The following is a 15,505-nucleotide window of genomic DNA, read 5'->3' as shown; positions in this document are numbered from 1 at the left end:
GGTGGACTGGATCCTAGGTCTCAACCCCAAAGTGAATGCTCTAAACACCATGCTATGGAGTCACTCTTACGCTTGCTTCCACTTTTTCTCAGTCCAACGATTCCTTCATTGTTTTTTCAGAGCAGAATAGCTTCAACAGCAGAGAGACAGAAGAAACCCCACATGGAAACATTATAACCTACTGGCTACTATATACACCCAAGAGGCAGCTGATCCCCTTTCACCTGATGAGAAAAGACTTGACTCAGGAGTCTCCTATATCCCTGGTGAGTACCCTAACGACAACAAAAAAGCAGTCCAGTAGCACTTTAAAGACTAACAAAATAATTTATTCGGTGATAAGCTTTCGTGGGAAAGACCCACTTTTTCAGATCATAGCCATACCAGAACAGATTCAATATTTAAGGCACAGAGAACCAAAAACAGTAATCAAGGTTGACAAATCAGAAAATTATCATCAAGGTGAGCAAATCAGGGCGTAGAGGATCAGAGGGTGGGGGGGGGGGGAGAGTCAAGAATTAGATAAAGCCAAGTGTGTGTAAGAGCCCCTATAATGACGTAGAAAATTTCCATCCCAGTTCAAACCATGTGTTTGTGTGTTGAATTTGAATATAAGAGAGAGTTCAGCAGATTCTCTTTCCAAACTGTTGTGAACCGGGATGGGAATTTTCTAGGTCATTATGGGGGCTCTTACACACACTTGGCTTTATCTAATTCTTGGCTCCCACCCCCCCGCCCCACCCTCTGCCCCTCTACTCTTTGATTTGCTCACCTTGATGATATTTTTCTGATTTGTCAACCTTGATTGCTATTTTTGGTTCTCTGTGCCTTAAATATTGAGTCTGTTCTGGTATGGCTATGATCTGAAAAAGTGGGTCTGTCCCACAAAAGCTCATCAACTAACAAATTATTTTGTTAGTCTTCAAAGTGCTACTGGACTGCTTTTTTGTTTTGACAGTGTATAGACTAGCACCACTATCTCTCTGTTACTACACAAGAATAAAAGTTATTAAGGGAGGGCCTCCTCCTGCTCCACAGGACATTTCATATAAAATCTATCGGGACCCAGTGTGATAAGCAAATGTGGCACACGTTTACCAGATCAGAACAGGATACAAGTTAGACCAAAGAACATATCCCCAGCCTGTACCTGTGCACCTCTCTGAAGCATTGGATCCGAATGGCTGGAATAGAGATCCAGTGTGGCCATTCTGAGACAGAAACGAATGAAGATGCAGAGAGACATTTTACAGGAGAAATGGAGGCTCTTAATGGCTATGTCTACATGGTGCGCTACTCCTGGAAGGATCATGCAAATGAGGGCACTTGACAATGCGAATGGCCATTCACGTGCATAGTCACACAAGATCACTGTCCCACCAGAGCCTTCTGTTGTCACAAAACAAGCCATGTTCATGGGGTGCTGTCAACCAAAACTCCCCTTGTTGACAGCCCCTTAATTCCTCATTTTTTTTCCAGAACGCTGACTACATGGCTTGTTTTGTGATGAGAGAAGCTTCTGCCGGGACTGTGATCTCACGTGACTATGCAACTGACGCATGCCGCTATGCAAATAAGCAGCTATTTGCATTATCAAGTGCCTTCATTTGCATGACACTGCCAGCAGCAGCAGCAAGCTGTGTAGATACAGCCAGTGAGTTTAGGCACCTTGGAGTTTGGCTGCAATGGAACAAGGGGGCTTTGTGAATCCTAGCAAGGCCCGATTCTGGAAGTCATTTTGTAGCTCTAGCCCTAAGTGCTTTCCTTTGCAAGGCCTTCCAAAACTGCATACTATCATTTTTTTTAAATTAAGCATTGGAACAGTGTAATACATCAGACAATAGAACAACTATTAGTGGATGCCCACAGGGTAGAATTCTGTATACATTAAAAGAATGCATTTAAGACGACATTATTTATTACGTTTGGAAAGTCATAAAAAGAGGCAAAAGATTTGAGTTTTAAAATATATGTATTTCTATATATAGCCCTGATGCCATGCTCACTAAAAATCAATGGCCAAGCTCCCCTTAATTTTAACGTGTGCAGAATCCATGTGTGCAAAAGTAAATTGGTGCGTTATGCATAAGATGCAAACAAGCACACATTTAACATCCTCAGATTACTACCTTATTTCTCTGTGTTGAACATTTTGATATTTGTGGTAAACTCAGATTATTTTTTAAATTATGTTGATACCAAACACACTTATTTTGTCCCCAAATGCACTATGATAATTTACATTTTTGTTGTTATTTCCTTGCAAATTTGTTTTCTAAAGTGGCACGTAACACGTAAATGTTAATTTCTTTGCCATCAGCACCAAAGTCAGACTGACGGAACCATTCCAACTACTTTGTTATACTGTCAGAATCATTAGGGTTTTCTGATTTCTGCGTTGCTGAAGGAAGCTAAGAAAAAAATTGGATAAATATACTGTACATCCTTTGCGTGTGTTTCCTTAACATATATCTTATCAGCCCTGCCACAGCTGAGAGATTCCAAATTGCTTTATGACATATTTGGATTTTCTCCCATTAATAATTCCCCCTTTCTCCCTCTCATGACTGGCAGGGCTCTTCAACACAGCGGTAAAGTGGGACAGCTAATTATCTAGCAATCCACCTTGCTGCACCACATTTGGCAACTTTTATCTGCACAGGACAGCTGCGTTCTCTGTGTTTGAAGTGAAATGTCAGTCTCCACGAATGCAACAAGACTTACATCACTAATGATGTCTCTAGACTTTGAAGAAACAACTCAAAGCCTAATTAAAAATTCAGATTCATTCTCCTAAGCTCAACTATTTTAACTGCCCTTCCAGCAGGACTTCACTATATCTTTTTTTAAACATGTCATGCAAAAAGTCCAAGCAGAACAAGATGAAAAACTCCTGCAGTCTTGGGCTTTCACGGAGCCTTTAAAAAGATTGTTGTGATTGGATGCAAACCAAGATATAATCATGTAAAACAGATGACACTTTACTCCACTGGCTTCCACTTCATAATTACTATAATGCATACTACTGAAAATGAAAAAAAAAAGGAGTTCATAACCTATTTAACAGCCAGCACTTTTTAATTTTTATTTTGTTTCAGTCTCTCAAATGGCTTTCAACAACAATACCCCACAATCAGAAGCTCACAGAAAGACATTACATAAAAATAGATACCTGTTCTTAATCTGTATTCATGTGGATGTTTAAAAAATAGGTAGATATAAAATTATAAAAAATTTCTTTTGTTATTTTGCAAACTAGAGAGCTTGATTTAAGAGCACAATGACTGATGGCTTACAATTTTGCCCCAGCACAAATCACCCTTATATTTGAGCACCTTACAAAATAAATGCATTATTGTCTGTAATACCTGTTACAGTTAGGGAAATTTCTTACGCCCATTTTAAAGATGGAAAACAGGGGTCATCCAGGAAGCTTATGGTGAAGCCAGAAACAGAACCTTGATCTAAGTCCAACGTGTTAGCTACAACACCAACCAGGGGTTACCTACCTCTTCTGTGACATGCTTTTCAGATTTCTGAATTAAATCTGATTACTGGAATTATTGGTTTATTACAACTCTATAAAAAGAATCTGACTACAAACAATGGCTACTTAATTTTCAAAATAAAAAGTGATAGCATATCCTCCCACACACCATCAAAATCTGAAAGTAATACTGCCTATGTATGTCAGTCAATCTGGCCTGTGTCTTACCTGCTTTTACTGAAAAGCATCATATGGCCAAACATGTTTCCAGTAGAACAGTTTCCCAGCCAAACTAGAGGAGTCTGCATAGTCCACGAATAGTCAACTGGCAGATCAGAGACCAAATCCAAATTGTCAGATATTTTACAATGGACCACATCATCTTTTTATTTACCTATTATCATTGTTGGTGGGGAGATTTTTTTTTCTGTGACTATATGTTGAACAAGAAAATTGGCCCTTGACATAAAAATTAATGATTATCCCCAAGATACCATGGGTTTTTCTATTGTGCCCATTCCCACAGCAACGAAAAAAGTTATTATCGCTGTTAACCAGAAACCAAAGCTCTTCAATTCAGTGGACAGAAAAATGTAGTCGTTTTGTGTCCTTGCAATGGGGGAACCACCATTTTAGAAGTCAGGAAGGTGTTTTTTGCCAAATGTGCTCCTATATTTGGGGATGCGGGGTGAGGTGCAGAGAGAAAGGGAAAATTCTACTCTTCTGACGCAATAAACAAAGGCTCAAGATGAGAAAGTTGTTAAAATACTCTGGGCCTATGGGTGTGCTTCTGGGCCTACATGGCATTAAAGTTAAGTACATACTCAAAACTACAATAGTTTCCCTCTACCAAGCACTCATTAATCCTCTAAGTACCCCGTGAGGTAGGTATGATAGGTAGGTATGATATCTCCATTTTATAGACAAGGAGTCTGAGTTAGGATGACTTGTCCAATGCCATCGAAGTAGTAAAGAGTATAACTCAAGAGGCCTTAGGTCCTGTGCTTGTTGAAAAAATGGTCAGCCTTGTCACAAGAATTGTGTTTCTGTATTTCCAGTCAAAATTTCTGAGGTTTTGCACCTACCAATCTACAGGACAATCACAACGAAGGCATAGAAACCAGTCTGGGATTAGCCAAACAACAGGACATAGAAGGGTCAGCAGTAGTAGCAGTAGGCATCCTTCAGTCTGCATAGACTATGGATCGCGCCCTTTATAGTCACAACAGACGCTGTAAATGAAGTCCTCAATTGAAACTTTAAAGACCCACACGAGAGTGACAGTCCTTGCTGCATCTCTTGCAGATGTAGTGGGTGTCTGGCAAGTCCTTATTGTGCTTTCTGTGCGCTCACTTCTCCTCTGCTAGCTGTCTGATCTTCAGCTCGCCCTTCTGAAGGCCCTTGTGTAACCCCTGCCTCCATCTGCTGCGGTTGTCTGCTAGATCTTCCCAGTTGTCCAGCTCGATGTCTACCTCTCTGAGGTCTCTCTTGGAGACATCTTTGTAACGCAACTCGGGGCGTCCGGGAGGTCTTTTGCCAGAGGCGAGCTCACCATACAGGATGTCTTTCGGAATCCTTCCATCATTCATCCTGTGGACGTGGCCAAGCCAGCGGAGTCGATGCTGCCTGAGGAGGGTGTGCATGGTTGGGATTCCAGCTTGCTCGAGGACGGCAGTGTTGGTCACTCCGTCCTTCCATGATATTCCAAGGATGCGCCTGAGGCAGCACAAGTGGAAGACGTTCAGCCTCTTTTCCTGGCGGGCATACAGGGTCCAAGTCTCGCTGCCATAAAGGAGGGTGCTGAGGATGCAGGCTCTGTAGACTTGCATTTTGGTGCGAGTGTACAGCTTGTTGTTATTCCACACTCTCTTGCTGAGTCTGGACAGAGTTGTGGCTGCTTTTCCGATCCTCCTATTTAGCTCAGTGTCCAACGACAGGGTGTCAGTGATGGTGGACCCTAGGTAAATGAACTCGTGGACAACCTCTAACATATAGTTGTCAATACTGATTGATGGGGATTCAGCAACATCCTGACCGAGTACATTTGTCTTCTTTAGGCTGATGGTAAGCCCAAAGTCCTTGCACGCTTTGGAGAACCGATCCAGCAGTTTTTGAAGCTGGTCTTCTGTGTGAGACACTACAGCAGCATCGTCTGCGAACAGCATGTCTCTGATGAGGACTTCTCGCACCTTAGACTTAGCTTTCAGCCTTGCAAGGTTAAACAGTTTCCCATCGGATCTTGTGTGCAGCAAGATGCCCTCTGTTGAAGATCCAAAGGCATGCTTCAGGAGGAGTGCAAAGAAGATCCCGAACAATGTCGGAGCAAGCACGCATTCTTGTTTGACGCCGCTCCTGATTCTGAAAGCATCCGATAATGCGCCGTCATATTGGATGGTTCCGCTCATGTTTTCGTGGAACGACTGGATCATCTTCAGTAACCGTGGAGGACAGCCTATCTTGTGGAGCAGTTTGAACAGACCATCCCTGCTGACCAAGTCAAAAGCCTTGGTCAAGTCGATGAAGGCTGTGTAGAGTGGCTTTCTCTGCTCCCTGCACTTCTCCTGCAGCTGCCTTAGAGAGAAGACCATATCAACAGTAGACCTCTCTGCCCAGAATCCGCACTGCAATTCGGGGTACACCCTCTCAGCAATCTTCTGGAGTCTGCCAAGGATGACGTGAGCAAACAGTTTACCAGTGACGCTTAGGAGGGAGATTCCACGGTAGTTGTTGCAGTCGCTTCTGTCTCCTTTGTTCTTATACAATGTTACAATGTTAGCGTCACGCATACCCTGTGGAACCTCACCTTATTTCCAGCACATGCACAGTAGCTCATGCAGGGGTTCCAGGAGTGTGTCCGTGGCACATTTGATTACCTCTGGTGGTATACCATCCTGACCAGGGGCCTTTCCAGCTGCAATGCTGTCGACGGCTGTCTTCAGTTCATCCACAGTCAGCTCTTGGTCCAGTTCGTCCATTACTGGTAGGAGCTCGACGGCATCGAGGGCTGCGTCAACCACAACATTCTCGCATGAGTACAGCTCGGAGTAGTGCTCAACCCAGCGCTCCATCTGTTTGGCTTTGTCAGCGATGACATCACCAGATTTGGATTTCAGAGGTGCCATCTTGTTCTGGGTGGGTCCCACTCTGTTCAAAATGAGTCACGGCCACAAATCTCCAACTTCGTTGTGATGTTGGTGTAACAGAACCAGCAGTTTTTAAATGACTGCCAACTAATCAGACCATTCAAGGAAATACACAGAATTTACCCACAACTTCTGACATTAGGCTAGTCCAATAAATCAGGGTGAGCAAAGTGGTGGGATAGGCCCTCTCAGGGTGTGTGTGTGAAATTTCATAAGGGCAGGGCACAGTACAATTGGCTGCTGAGTCTCAGACTCATCCATCACATTAAAAAGGTTGAAATGTTACTTTTTTAATATATGTGTATTTGGTTTCATGTAAAAATTAAAGTTTTCACATTCTACATACTGATTTTCCTGCATGTGCTGAAAGACGTTTTTGGTTTTTGTTTTTTCATATGAGCATAACCAAAATTTCCATCAGTTTGGATTACATTAGACAAGTTGCGGGTGCCCTGCTAATTGCAGGGATGGAAAATGGGGCCTTATGTAAAAAGTTCGCTCACCTCTGCATTAAATGTATGAGCCACCAACTAACACAAGAGTAATATGGTTGCCTTTTAACCATAACTTAAATTGACAGTTCACACATCAAGTATTTTCAGAACATTCATGATTGCCAAAACATATTGTAGTTGTTGCAGCTATGTAAAGAAAGAATTGCCAAAAACAAAATTTCACAATATATAATGATAAGGATTTTGTCACTCTGAAGTCTAGTTACTTGTGGGGTAGAAAGATGGAAGGAGCACACAAATTGTAACTTCAGATATTATGCTTCTGTTTACTCCAGAATTCTGCAGTTGGTTTACAGTGACATTTCTTTGAAAAGGTTCAGAGAGGTAGCCATCTTAGTCTGTTTCAGCAAAACCAACAAGGAGTTCTCATGGCACTTTAAAAACTAATATAGCCAACAAAAGTTTGTGCCCTAAAAATCTGTTAGTTATTAAGGTGCCAAAAGATGCTTCTTGTTTTTATTTTTTGAAAGTTTTTGTCTCTTCCTGGGCAAGAAAAAGGGGAAAGAAACTACACAGGTGAAACTGACTATTTATAAAAGGTTAAATGCTGACATTACCATCCCGCATTCTTTGCTCTTTGACTACATCTACACTACAGCAATCTGTCGACAGAAGTTACTGTCAGAAGAGATCTTCCAGTAAAACCTTTGTCAACACATCACATTCACACACAAAATGGATCAAAAGAGCAAACCGCTCTGTTGACAGAGAGCAGCCAGACTGCCTGGCTGCTCTCTTGACAGAAGGGCCAACCAGAAGTTTGGCAAACAGGGCTGCCCAGCAAACCAGAAGCCCTGTCCGTCAACATAGGGCCTCCCAGAGTATCTACACGGCTTTTTTGATGACGGAAGCTGTCAACGGCATTATTCCTCATTGCGAAGATGTAGAACGTTGTCAGTGGAAGTGCCAAGTTTTGGTGACAGACTGTCAACAAAATGCTTTTTGTGTGTAGGTGCTCTGCACGTTTTGTCAACAAAACCCTCTAGTGTAGATGTAGGCCTTGATATTAACAAATGCACAGGGCTGTGGTATAACTAGTTACTATTACAATGACAGAGAATTGACCCAGACTGTTGTCAAAGCTTAAGGTAAACATATCTAGCCATAATATTTGAGATGCAATAGTCTACAAAGTATATTTATAATGGAGGCACATATTTATTCAATAATAAATGTAAACCTGCTGCTCCACCTGCCCACAGAATGCGGTTCTTCACACAAGAAGTCATGCAGTCATGTTATCCTTACTCACGTGTAATTTTATATGGAATCTAATTTATGGTATATTATTCTATGCATTCCAAGTCTAACTTAAAATCACTGGGAAAGCAACACATAGCAACTGACCTATGTTTTAAAATTTGATATTTAAAAAAAAAAAAATCAGCCTGTGCATTGATATGTGTCAACAAATAAGATTCAGCTGTACTGGCACCGAAATAATTGTTGGAGTAATGCTCTCTCACTCTCGTATCATCCTTACTTTCCATGCAGTATCTATATTGTTCTTACTACGCACAGATACATGCATCCCATTCATTGGTCTAGGATTTTGCTGCTTTTAGAAAGTAAAGTATGAAAACGAAGTATGTTATATTGCAGGGTTTCAATATGAATCCATAAAAAAGTGAGTCTTCCTATGAACATTCGGGATACAATGATTACAGCACAAATATGAAGAAAATGTATTAGAGGAAGTGGATACAGCATCAAGGAGATAGATGGTTTATTACACTTACCATGTCTCCAACCTTACTACTATTATGTACACTCTCCCCTTTCACAAGCTTTTAAGGCTTAGCACTCTCCTGGTTTCTCTCTTACCTCTCCTGATGGTCCTTCAATATTTCCTTTGGAGGTTGCATCTTATCCTCCCTCCCTCTCTTGGGTCATCTCACCTTCAATCTTCTCTTCTGACTCCTCCCCACCCCCATTTTCACATACACCAAACCAACCTCTCTCTCTTCAGTCTCCTGTGATGCATTTCCACCTGCCTCTCCAACACTGCTGCCCAACACTCATTGGGAATTTCCTCGCCACCTCAGACTCAATGCAGCCACTAAGATTAGTGTTCCTTCAAAGTGCTCTTGCTCCATTCCTCCCATCTCCATCCTTCCCCTCACCAAAGTTCACAACCTTGGAGTCACCATTGAATCTCTCAAGCTCTAGTCAAATCCTGCCATTTCTTTTCTCCCCCATGTACACTGGGAGCTCTCTCCAAAAATAAACATACATCGCTCTCTCCATCCCAACGAACCAAATACTACTACCGCATTGCTTCATTGTTTCATGCCTTAAGCAGTGCAACTCCTGCACCTCTCAACTCTCCAGTCTGTGCTGAATGCTGCTGCTCAAAATGATATCTAGGTGTCTGCATTGGTCTCCCCACTTTACTTCCTAGGCTCTCCACAATTCAGCCCTTATCTCCTCCTACATTCCCTCTGCACAAGAGTTCATCTTAGCCACTTCCTTTGTCTTTTGCTTTAGGGCAGCGGTGACCAATACGTATTCAAAGATAGCCATACTTGCAGTTGTCGTCTTTCATATGCGCCAAATTCCCCGCCCCCTCCCCAGCTCTAAACAAATACCCTTTCCACCCTCCAGAGCTTCTAGCACCCCCTCCCATCCCTTGCTCTGAGTGCCCTCCCCCAAGCCAGGTACCTCCAGCCCCCGCCATTCTAATTCAATGCCAGCAACTCATCAGAGCTGCCAGGGCCAGCACCGCCACGTGCTTCTCCTATCAAGTGGTAGGGTATATGCATGGAGCAGGCGGACAGCACTTCCTGCTTGCAGATCTCAGGAGGAGACCCCTGCTTTAGGGCCTTCTTCCATCCCACCCTCTATGCTTGGAGCAGCTTCCCAATTGAGATACATAAAGCTCTCCACAGTTTTTCCTAAAACCCTGTAAGAATTTAAGTATGGCCATACTGGGTGAGACAGACTGTCCATCTAGTCCAGGATCCCAATACTGCCAGATGCTTCAGAGTGAGTGAACAGAAGGCGGCAATCATCGAGTGATTTATCCCCTAATGCAGTCCCTGGTTCTGGCAGTCAGAGATGTAGGGGCACCCAGAGCATGGAATTGTTTCCCTGACCACTGTGCTTAAACCTCATTTGTTCCTGAATGCCTTCCAGTTATAAGGACCACTGATCACATTGTTATTCTAACCTGTATTATATTGCACTCTTTTTGCCCACCGACTAAGAGCTCTTAGAGCACAGAACACACTGACTGACATGACTCTTCGATCATAGAGCCCACTGGACTCTAACAGCACCACATAAATAGCAAAGACAATTTCAGAACTAATTGCTTAAATTTAAAGACTTGAAAATTTATAAAGATGTTTGTTTGGTTGTAGAAAGAGATCTTCAAAGAAGCTTCTAAAATCTTGGGAGGCTTGTTTTTAAATCTGAAACAGCTGTAGCAATAAATGGTGGGAGTGGGGAGAGTTCAAATTAGCTGGATGGGACTAAAAAATAGCCAAAATATTTTACAGAATATAAGAGTCGTCCTGTGACCAACTGGCTTTGCTGTATAAATTGTTTTTGGCCTCACACAATTCAAGAAACAGTAAATGCAGAATATTTAGCATTATTTTGAATATCTATACAATGGCATCAAGTTTACTTCCCACCAATAGTCATGACTGGCTACAATTCTTGGGGAGGAACCTGGTTCATCCTATGCCTTCCTATAACACCATGAGATGTCATTACAGAAGATAATTTTGAGTTTACTTGTGAGCTGCCTTTTAAAAGAAAAAGAAAACTGAAAACAAAGACGACATGTTGAACCTACTAGCACTTGTCAAGCATGGGTATTTTTCCACTGGAAAAATAATTTGAGAAATATAGTCATACTCATTTAATATCTATTAACCAGAAGACCCACCATTTATAGGATTACATACACAATTTTCAGAGACACAATATGCCTGTGCCTCTCTAGACAGAAAAGTAACGCTCTTAATTTTCTCTTTATCAATAACGTTCTTCTATTTACCTTAAGTGAAGACATTCACATACATATCATCTTATTATAAAGGACAGGGCAACAGCTCAGTATCTTCCTGAACAAAGCCCGGGCCCTAGGAGATGAGCCAACACAATGCAGCTATCAGAGGGACACCCATGTTAGTCTGTATCCACAAAATACAATAAAAAGTCCTGTGGCACCTTACAAACTGACAGATATTTTGGAGCATAAGCACAAAAGCCTATGCTCCAAAACATCTGTTAATCTATAAGGCCACAGGACTTCTTGTTGTTTTTTACAATGAAACTAGTTTGGCGCACATAAAAGGGCCATTTGGGGAGAGCCCCCTGCTGACTGCATGTTAGTGTCAGCTCCTCAATTTGTGAGGCTTTCAAAACTGCATTTGGTACTTGGACTGCAATGCATCAGAGATTTGATCTCACTTTCTGTTAAGTGCATATTGTAGCCGATTGTTCAAACACAGCAATTACCATCCTGTGCAATTCCAGGTAGTAATTACAAAAATCACAGCAGTTTTACCCCCATTAATATGCAATGACTAAGGCAGGGGATACAAATAACTCCTAATCACCTCCACCCACCTAGAACTTAAACAAATTACAATGTCAGGAAATAAGATGCACAAAGATGATAATAAATTTGTCAAGTTGCACATTCCCTTCAGGAAGATCTCTCTCTGTATCCCAACATCATGTGTGTCTATCAATTCTACTTTTAAAAAAAAAAAAAAAAAACCTCTTTCCACTTCGTGACTTGTTGCCTATAGGAAGATATTCAGAGATGGAAAAATAAACCTCTAAAATTTCATATAGCCCTGAAGGTCCTGGTTCAAAACAAGCTTTAATTCTTCAATTCAGCTGTAAATACTGGTGTACCTCAAGAAGTCTAAAATATTCACCTTCAATTACAGCTGGTCGGATAAATAAACCTAAAGTTCACCATTCAAAACCTCTCCGTAATTCTTGTGCCATAAAGCTTCCAGTAGTCTTCACTAAAGAGCTCAGCACACATAGCCAGGTTGGTTAGTTTTCGGGAACTGCAGATGGTCATGAATATAAACAAACCCCGTATTCCAAGGAGGAAGTGCTTTCTGAGTGTTCAAACAGGGCTCAACCCCACCGAAAAGCTGCACCCAGCATCAAGCTTGCCTCTGCCTCACAAAGGGAGCAGGTCCCTGACACCGAAGAGACAAAAGTATGCAAACCAGCTCGCTCCTAACCACCCATAAAACCCCCAAGTATCCGGGATCTGCCCCACGAGGCAGCCGCTGCCGAGCGGGGAGTCAGGTTTCAAGCCTTCACCGCGATGCACTAAACCACAAGGACCCAGAAGCTTTTGGATAAGCAAATGGCCCCAACCGACCCGGGAGAGGGATGGCTGTGTGAGGCGAAGCTGCCTGGATGCCCCCCGGCTTGGCTAAGGAGGAGCGGGGGGTCCCCGCGGCCCAGCTCCGGGGCTCGCCCCCGCTCCCCGCAAACCAGGACAGAAGCGGGGGGCGGCGGAGGGGGAAGGGAGTCGGCGAAAGGAGCCCGGGAAAGGGCGAGGGCAGGCGGGAGGGCGGCGCAGCGGCAGCAGAGCAGGAAGAAAGGAGAAGGGGAGCTGAGGCGGCGGGCGCAGGCCGAGCCGAGCCGGGCCGGGCCGGGCGCGGGGGGACGCGGTACCTGCATGGTGACGACCCCCAGCTCCTCGGCGGCAAGTTTCTTCATCTGAGCCGCTAAAACCTGCGCTTCCTCCAAGATGGAAAACTCCGCCTCGGCCGCGCTGAGCCGCCAGCAGAGCGCCAGGCAAGCGAGCCAGAGGGGCCGTCGCCAAGCGCTGCCCCGAGCCCGGGGGCTCCGGCCGGCCGGCCAAGAGTCCCCCCTCCCCATGCTGCCGCGGGCGCTGGGCACTGCCCGGCCGGGGGGGGACCCTCCGGCAGCGCAGCCCCGCCGCCAGCAAACTTTCCCCCAACTTCGGGCCGCAGCGCTCCCCGCGGGGCTCGGGGCCGCCGGGACTGACTCCGGCCGCGCTCCGCCCGGCTGCGGGCTCGGCTCCGCTCCGCTGCCCGCCGCAAACAGCGGGGGCTGCGGAGAGCGGCAAAGTGCGGAGCGGGGCCGGGATCGGAGTCGGCGGGGAGGGGAGGGAGGCGGGTGATGCCCCACGCTGAGGGCCGGCGCTGTACGCGCCTCCCTCCGGCCCTGCTTGGAAAAGGGGCGGGGGCGGGAATTACAGCCCCCTGCGCGGGTTTCAAGCACTCGAAGCTTCCCAGCCAGGGGCGTACTCCGCTCCGCCTCTCCGGACTTTTCCGCCGCGGCGGCCGCGGGTTCGATCTCACCCCGTGTACCTGACTTCCCTCCCCGCGCCCGGGTTCACGTTGACCCGGGGGGTAGCTTAAGAACAGGTGGGGCCCTGGGACAACACAGAGACGAGCGCCCCCCTCAGTAAAATATCGAGCTGCTGTCATTAGTTACGCTTTGAAATTATTCGTGCTTGTGATTATTATTCACCACGTTCACCAAAATTACACTGCCAGGAATGTGGGAAAAGGAAGGGCACCACCCCTTTCTTTTGTTCCATTAAAGCCAATTGTCTAAAAAAAATGCAGTTATGGTGCCCCTGGCACCTGAAGGGCCTGGGGCAACCCCACTTGTGCCCTTGTTTTTCTGCCACTGCATTTAGCACCCCGCATTTTCCAGAGGCTCCATCCACCAGTGGTTGGGCAGCTGGAATCTTGGCTTTGATGCCTAATAAATAAAATGGTTAGTCTCTAAGGTGCTACAGGATTGCTTGGTTTTTTGGGACACTACAGACTAATGCTGCACTCTCTGGCTGCATCTCCACGTGCTGCTGCTTCTGGAAGCAGCATGCTAATGAGCTAGCCAGAAGATGCTAATGAGGTACATGCAATTTTTCTGTGCCTCATTAGCATATTGGCACATGGTTCGGAGTCTGGAAGAATTCTGGGGAAGAAGGGGCTTCCGGAAGGCAGGTTTCCTTCCAGAAGATCCCTGCAGGCCATTTGTCTGCATGTGTACTTCAGAGCTCTTCCGGACTCTGAACCACATGCGATACGCTAATGAGGTGTGGAAAATTTGCATCCGCACCTCATTAGCATCTTGCGGCACGTGGCGACGCTGTCTCAGAAAACCATCATCCAGCACGGTCCATCAAGCGAAGCCCTCAAGGACAAAGGTAAGACCTCTGGCAACATGGAGAAGGTCTACTGAGATTGACGGACAACAACTGGGTTACTCCTGGAGCCAGCTAGAAGTTTTATCCCAAGACAGAGTGAAGTGGAGGAGACTTGTAGATGACCTATGCTCCATGCGGAGTACAAGTAGCTGTAGTAGTACCAACTAATGCAGCTACTCCTCTAAAGCTATAGCTGTTTGTAGATAAAGATACAGACTAACATGGCTACCTCTGCTACACAGCTGTTTGTGTGGTATGTGGATGTGCTGCCAGGCAGAATGGGAGAGGGGAAAGTCCTGTTACAGCCTCCAGTCCATTCCCGAAGGATCGGTAGTTCCCTGGGGAGAGACTGAGCAGATATTAAATCTACACCTGGAAAGGTCAAAACTGAGGGTGGTCCTCCTGAGACACTGGTGTGACAAAGAATAGGTCTAGGAGGCATGGGGCGGGGGTTTAGTCCTAGCTTTGTCACAAGCCAGCTCTGGGGCATGGGACAAGACATTGTGTAGCTCAGTTTCCCTCTTTGTAAAAACAAAAATAATAATTATTGCAGTGGGTCATTTTGAATTATTGCTGTTTGTAAAGTACATTGATGTTCTCCTGGGGAAGTTGTGTGGGTGAGTTTTACTATACTTTCCATGTACAGTATGGGGTTTGGGATAGTTACTCTCTTAGGAAACTTAGACAGACAGCAAGCAGCGGCAGCAATGCAGGGGGAAAAACAAATTCAAAACAGTCTTCCATGTAATAGAGAATGAAGAACATGCTCTGGCCAGCAGCATTGGAAAGTAGGTTGTTTGTTTAATACTCTATGAGCATATTCTTAAAATATCTTTGCATCTTAAAATGTTCAGTGCACAAATATATGTGACTGTCTCTTCTTGAGGCCCTGAACAACACCCAGTCCAAAGTGGCACAGCATAACACAGGCTAGTGTCAAGCAGTGGGGTATTTAGGATACAACAGAGAAAAACAAAAACGCATGCTAAAGTCTAACCAGCTCAGCAACACAAAATGACAGCTTTCTCCTCAGAAATGCAGCCTAAGGCAGATAAACGATAACAGGCCAAAACCTGGCAAAATATCCATCAATTAGCAGTTGAATTATGTCTTGAAACTTGCTTTAAAAATCCTGTCTACTGTATCCATCTAAATAGTTAATTTAGAAAGAAAAACATACTGTGCTTTT

The 15,505-nt window shown here is 44.7% G+C and overlaps 1 protein-coding gene across 1 annotated transcript in view; it reads right to left on the bottom strand.

The window, feature by feature from the left end:
* Nucleotides 1–13,235, bottom strand: part of CACHD1 (cache domain containing 1) — a 199,094-nt gene extending 185,859 nt beyond the window's left edge. Inside the window, exon 1 of the mRNA XM_075002823.1 lies at nucleotides 12,807–13,235. Coding sequence (XP_074858924.1) covers nucleotides 12,807–13,013 — 207 coding nt within the window. The 5' untranslated portion in view covers nucleotides 13,014–13,235. The remainder of the gene's footprint in view (nucleotides 1–12,806) is intronic.
* Between the last annotated feature and the right edge of the window lie 2,270 nt (nucleotides 13,236–15,505).

This window comes from Carettochelys insculpta, chromosome 9 (assembly GCF_033958435.1).
Source record: "Carettochelys insculpta isolate YL-2023 chromosome 9, ASM3395843v1, whole genome shotgun sequence".
In the NCBI taxonomy this organism is placed as follows: domain Eukaryota; kingdom Metazoa; phylum Chordata; order Testudines; family Carettochelyidae; genus Carettochelys; species Carettochelys insculpta.
This window is presented reverse-complemented; position numbering and strand designations above follow the sequence as displayed.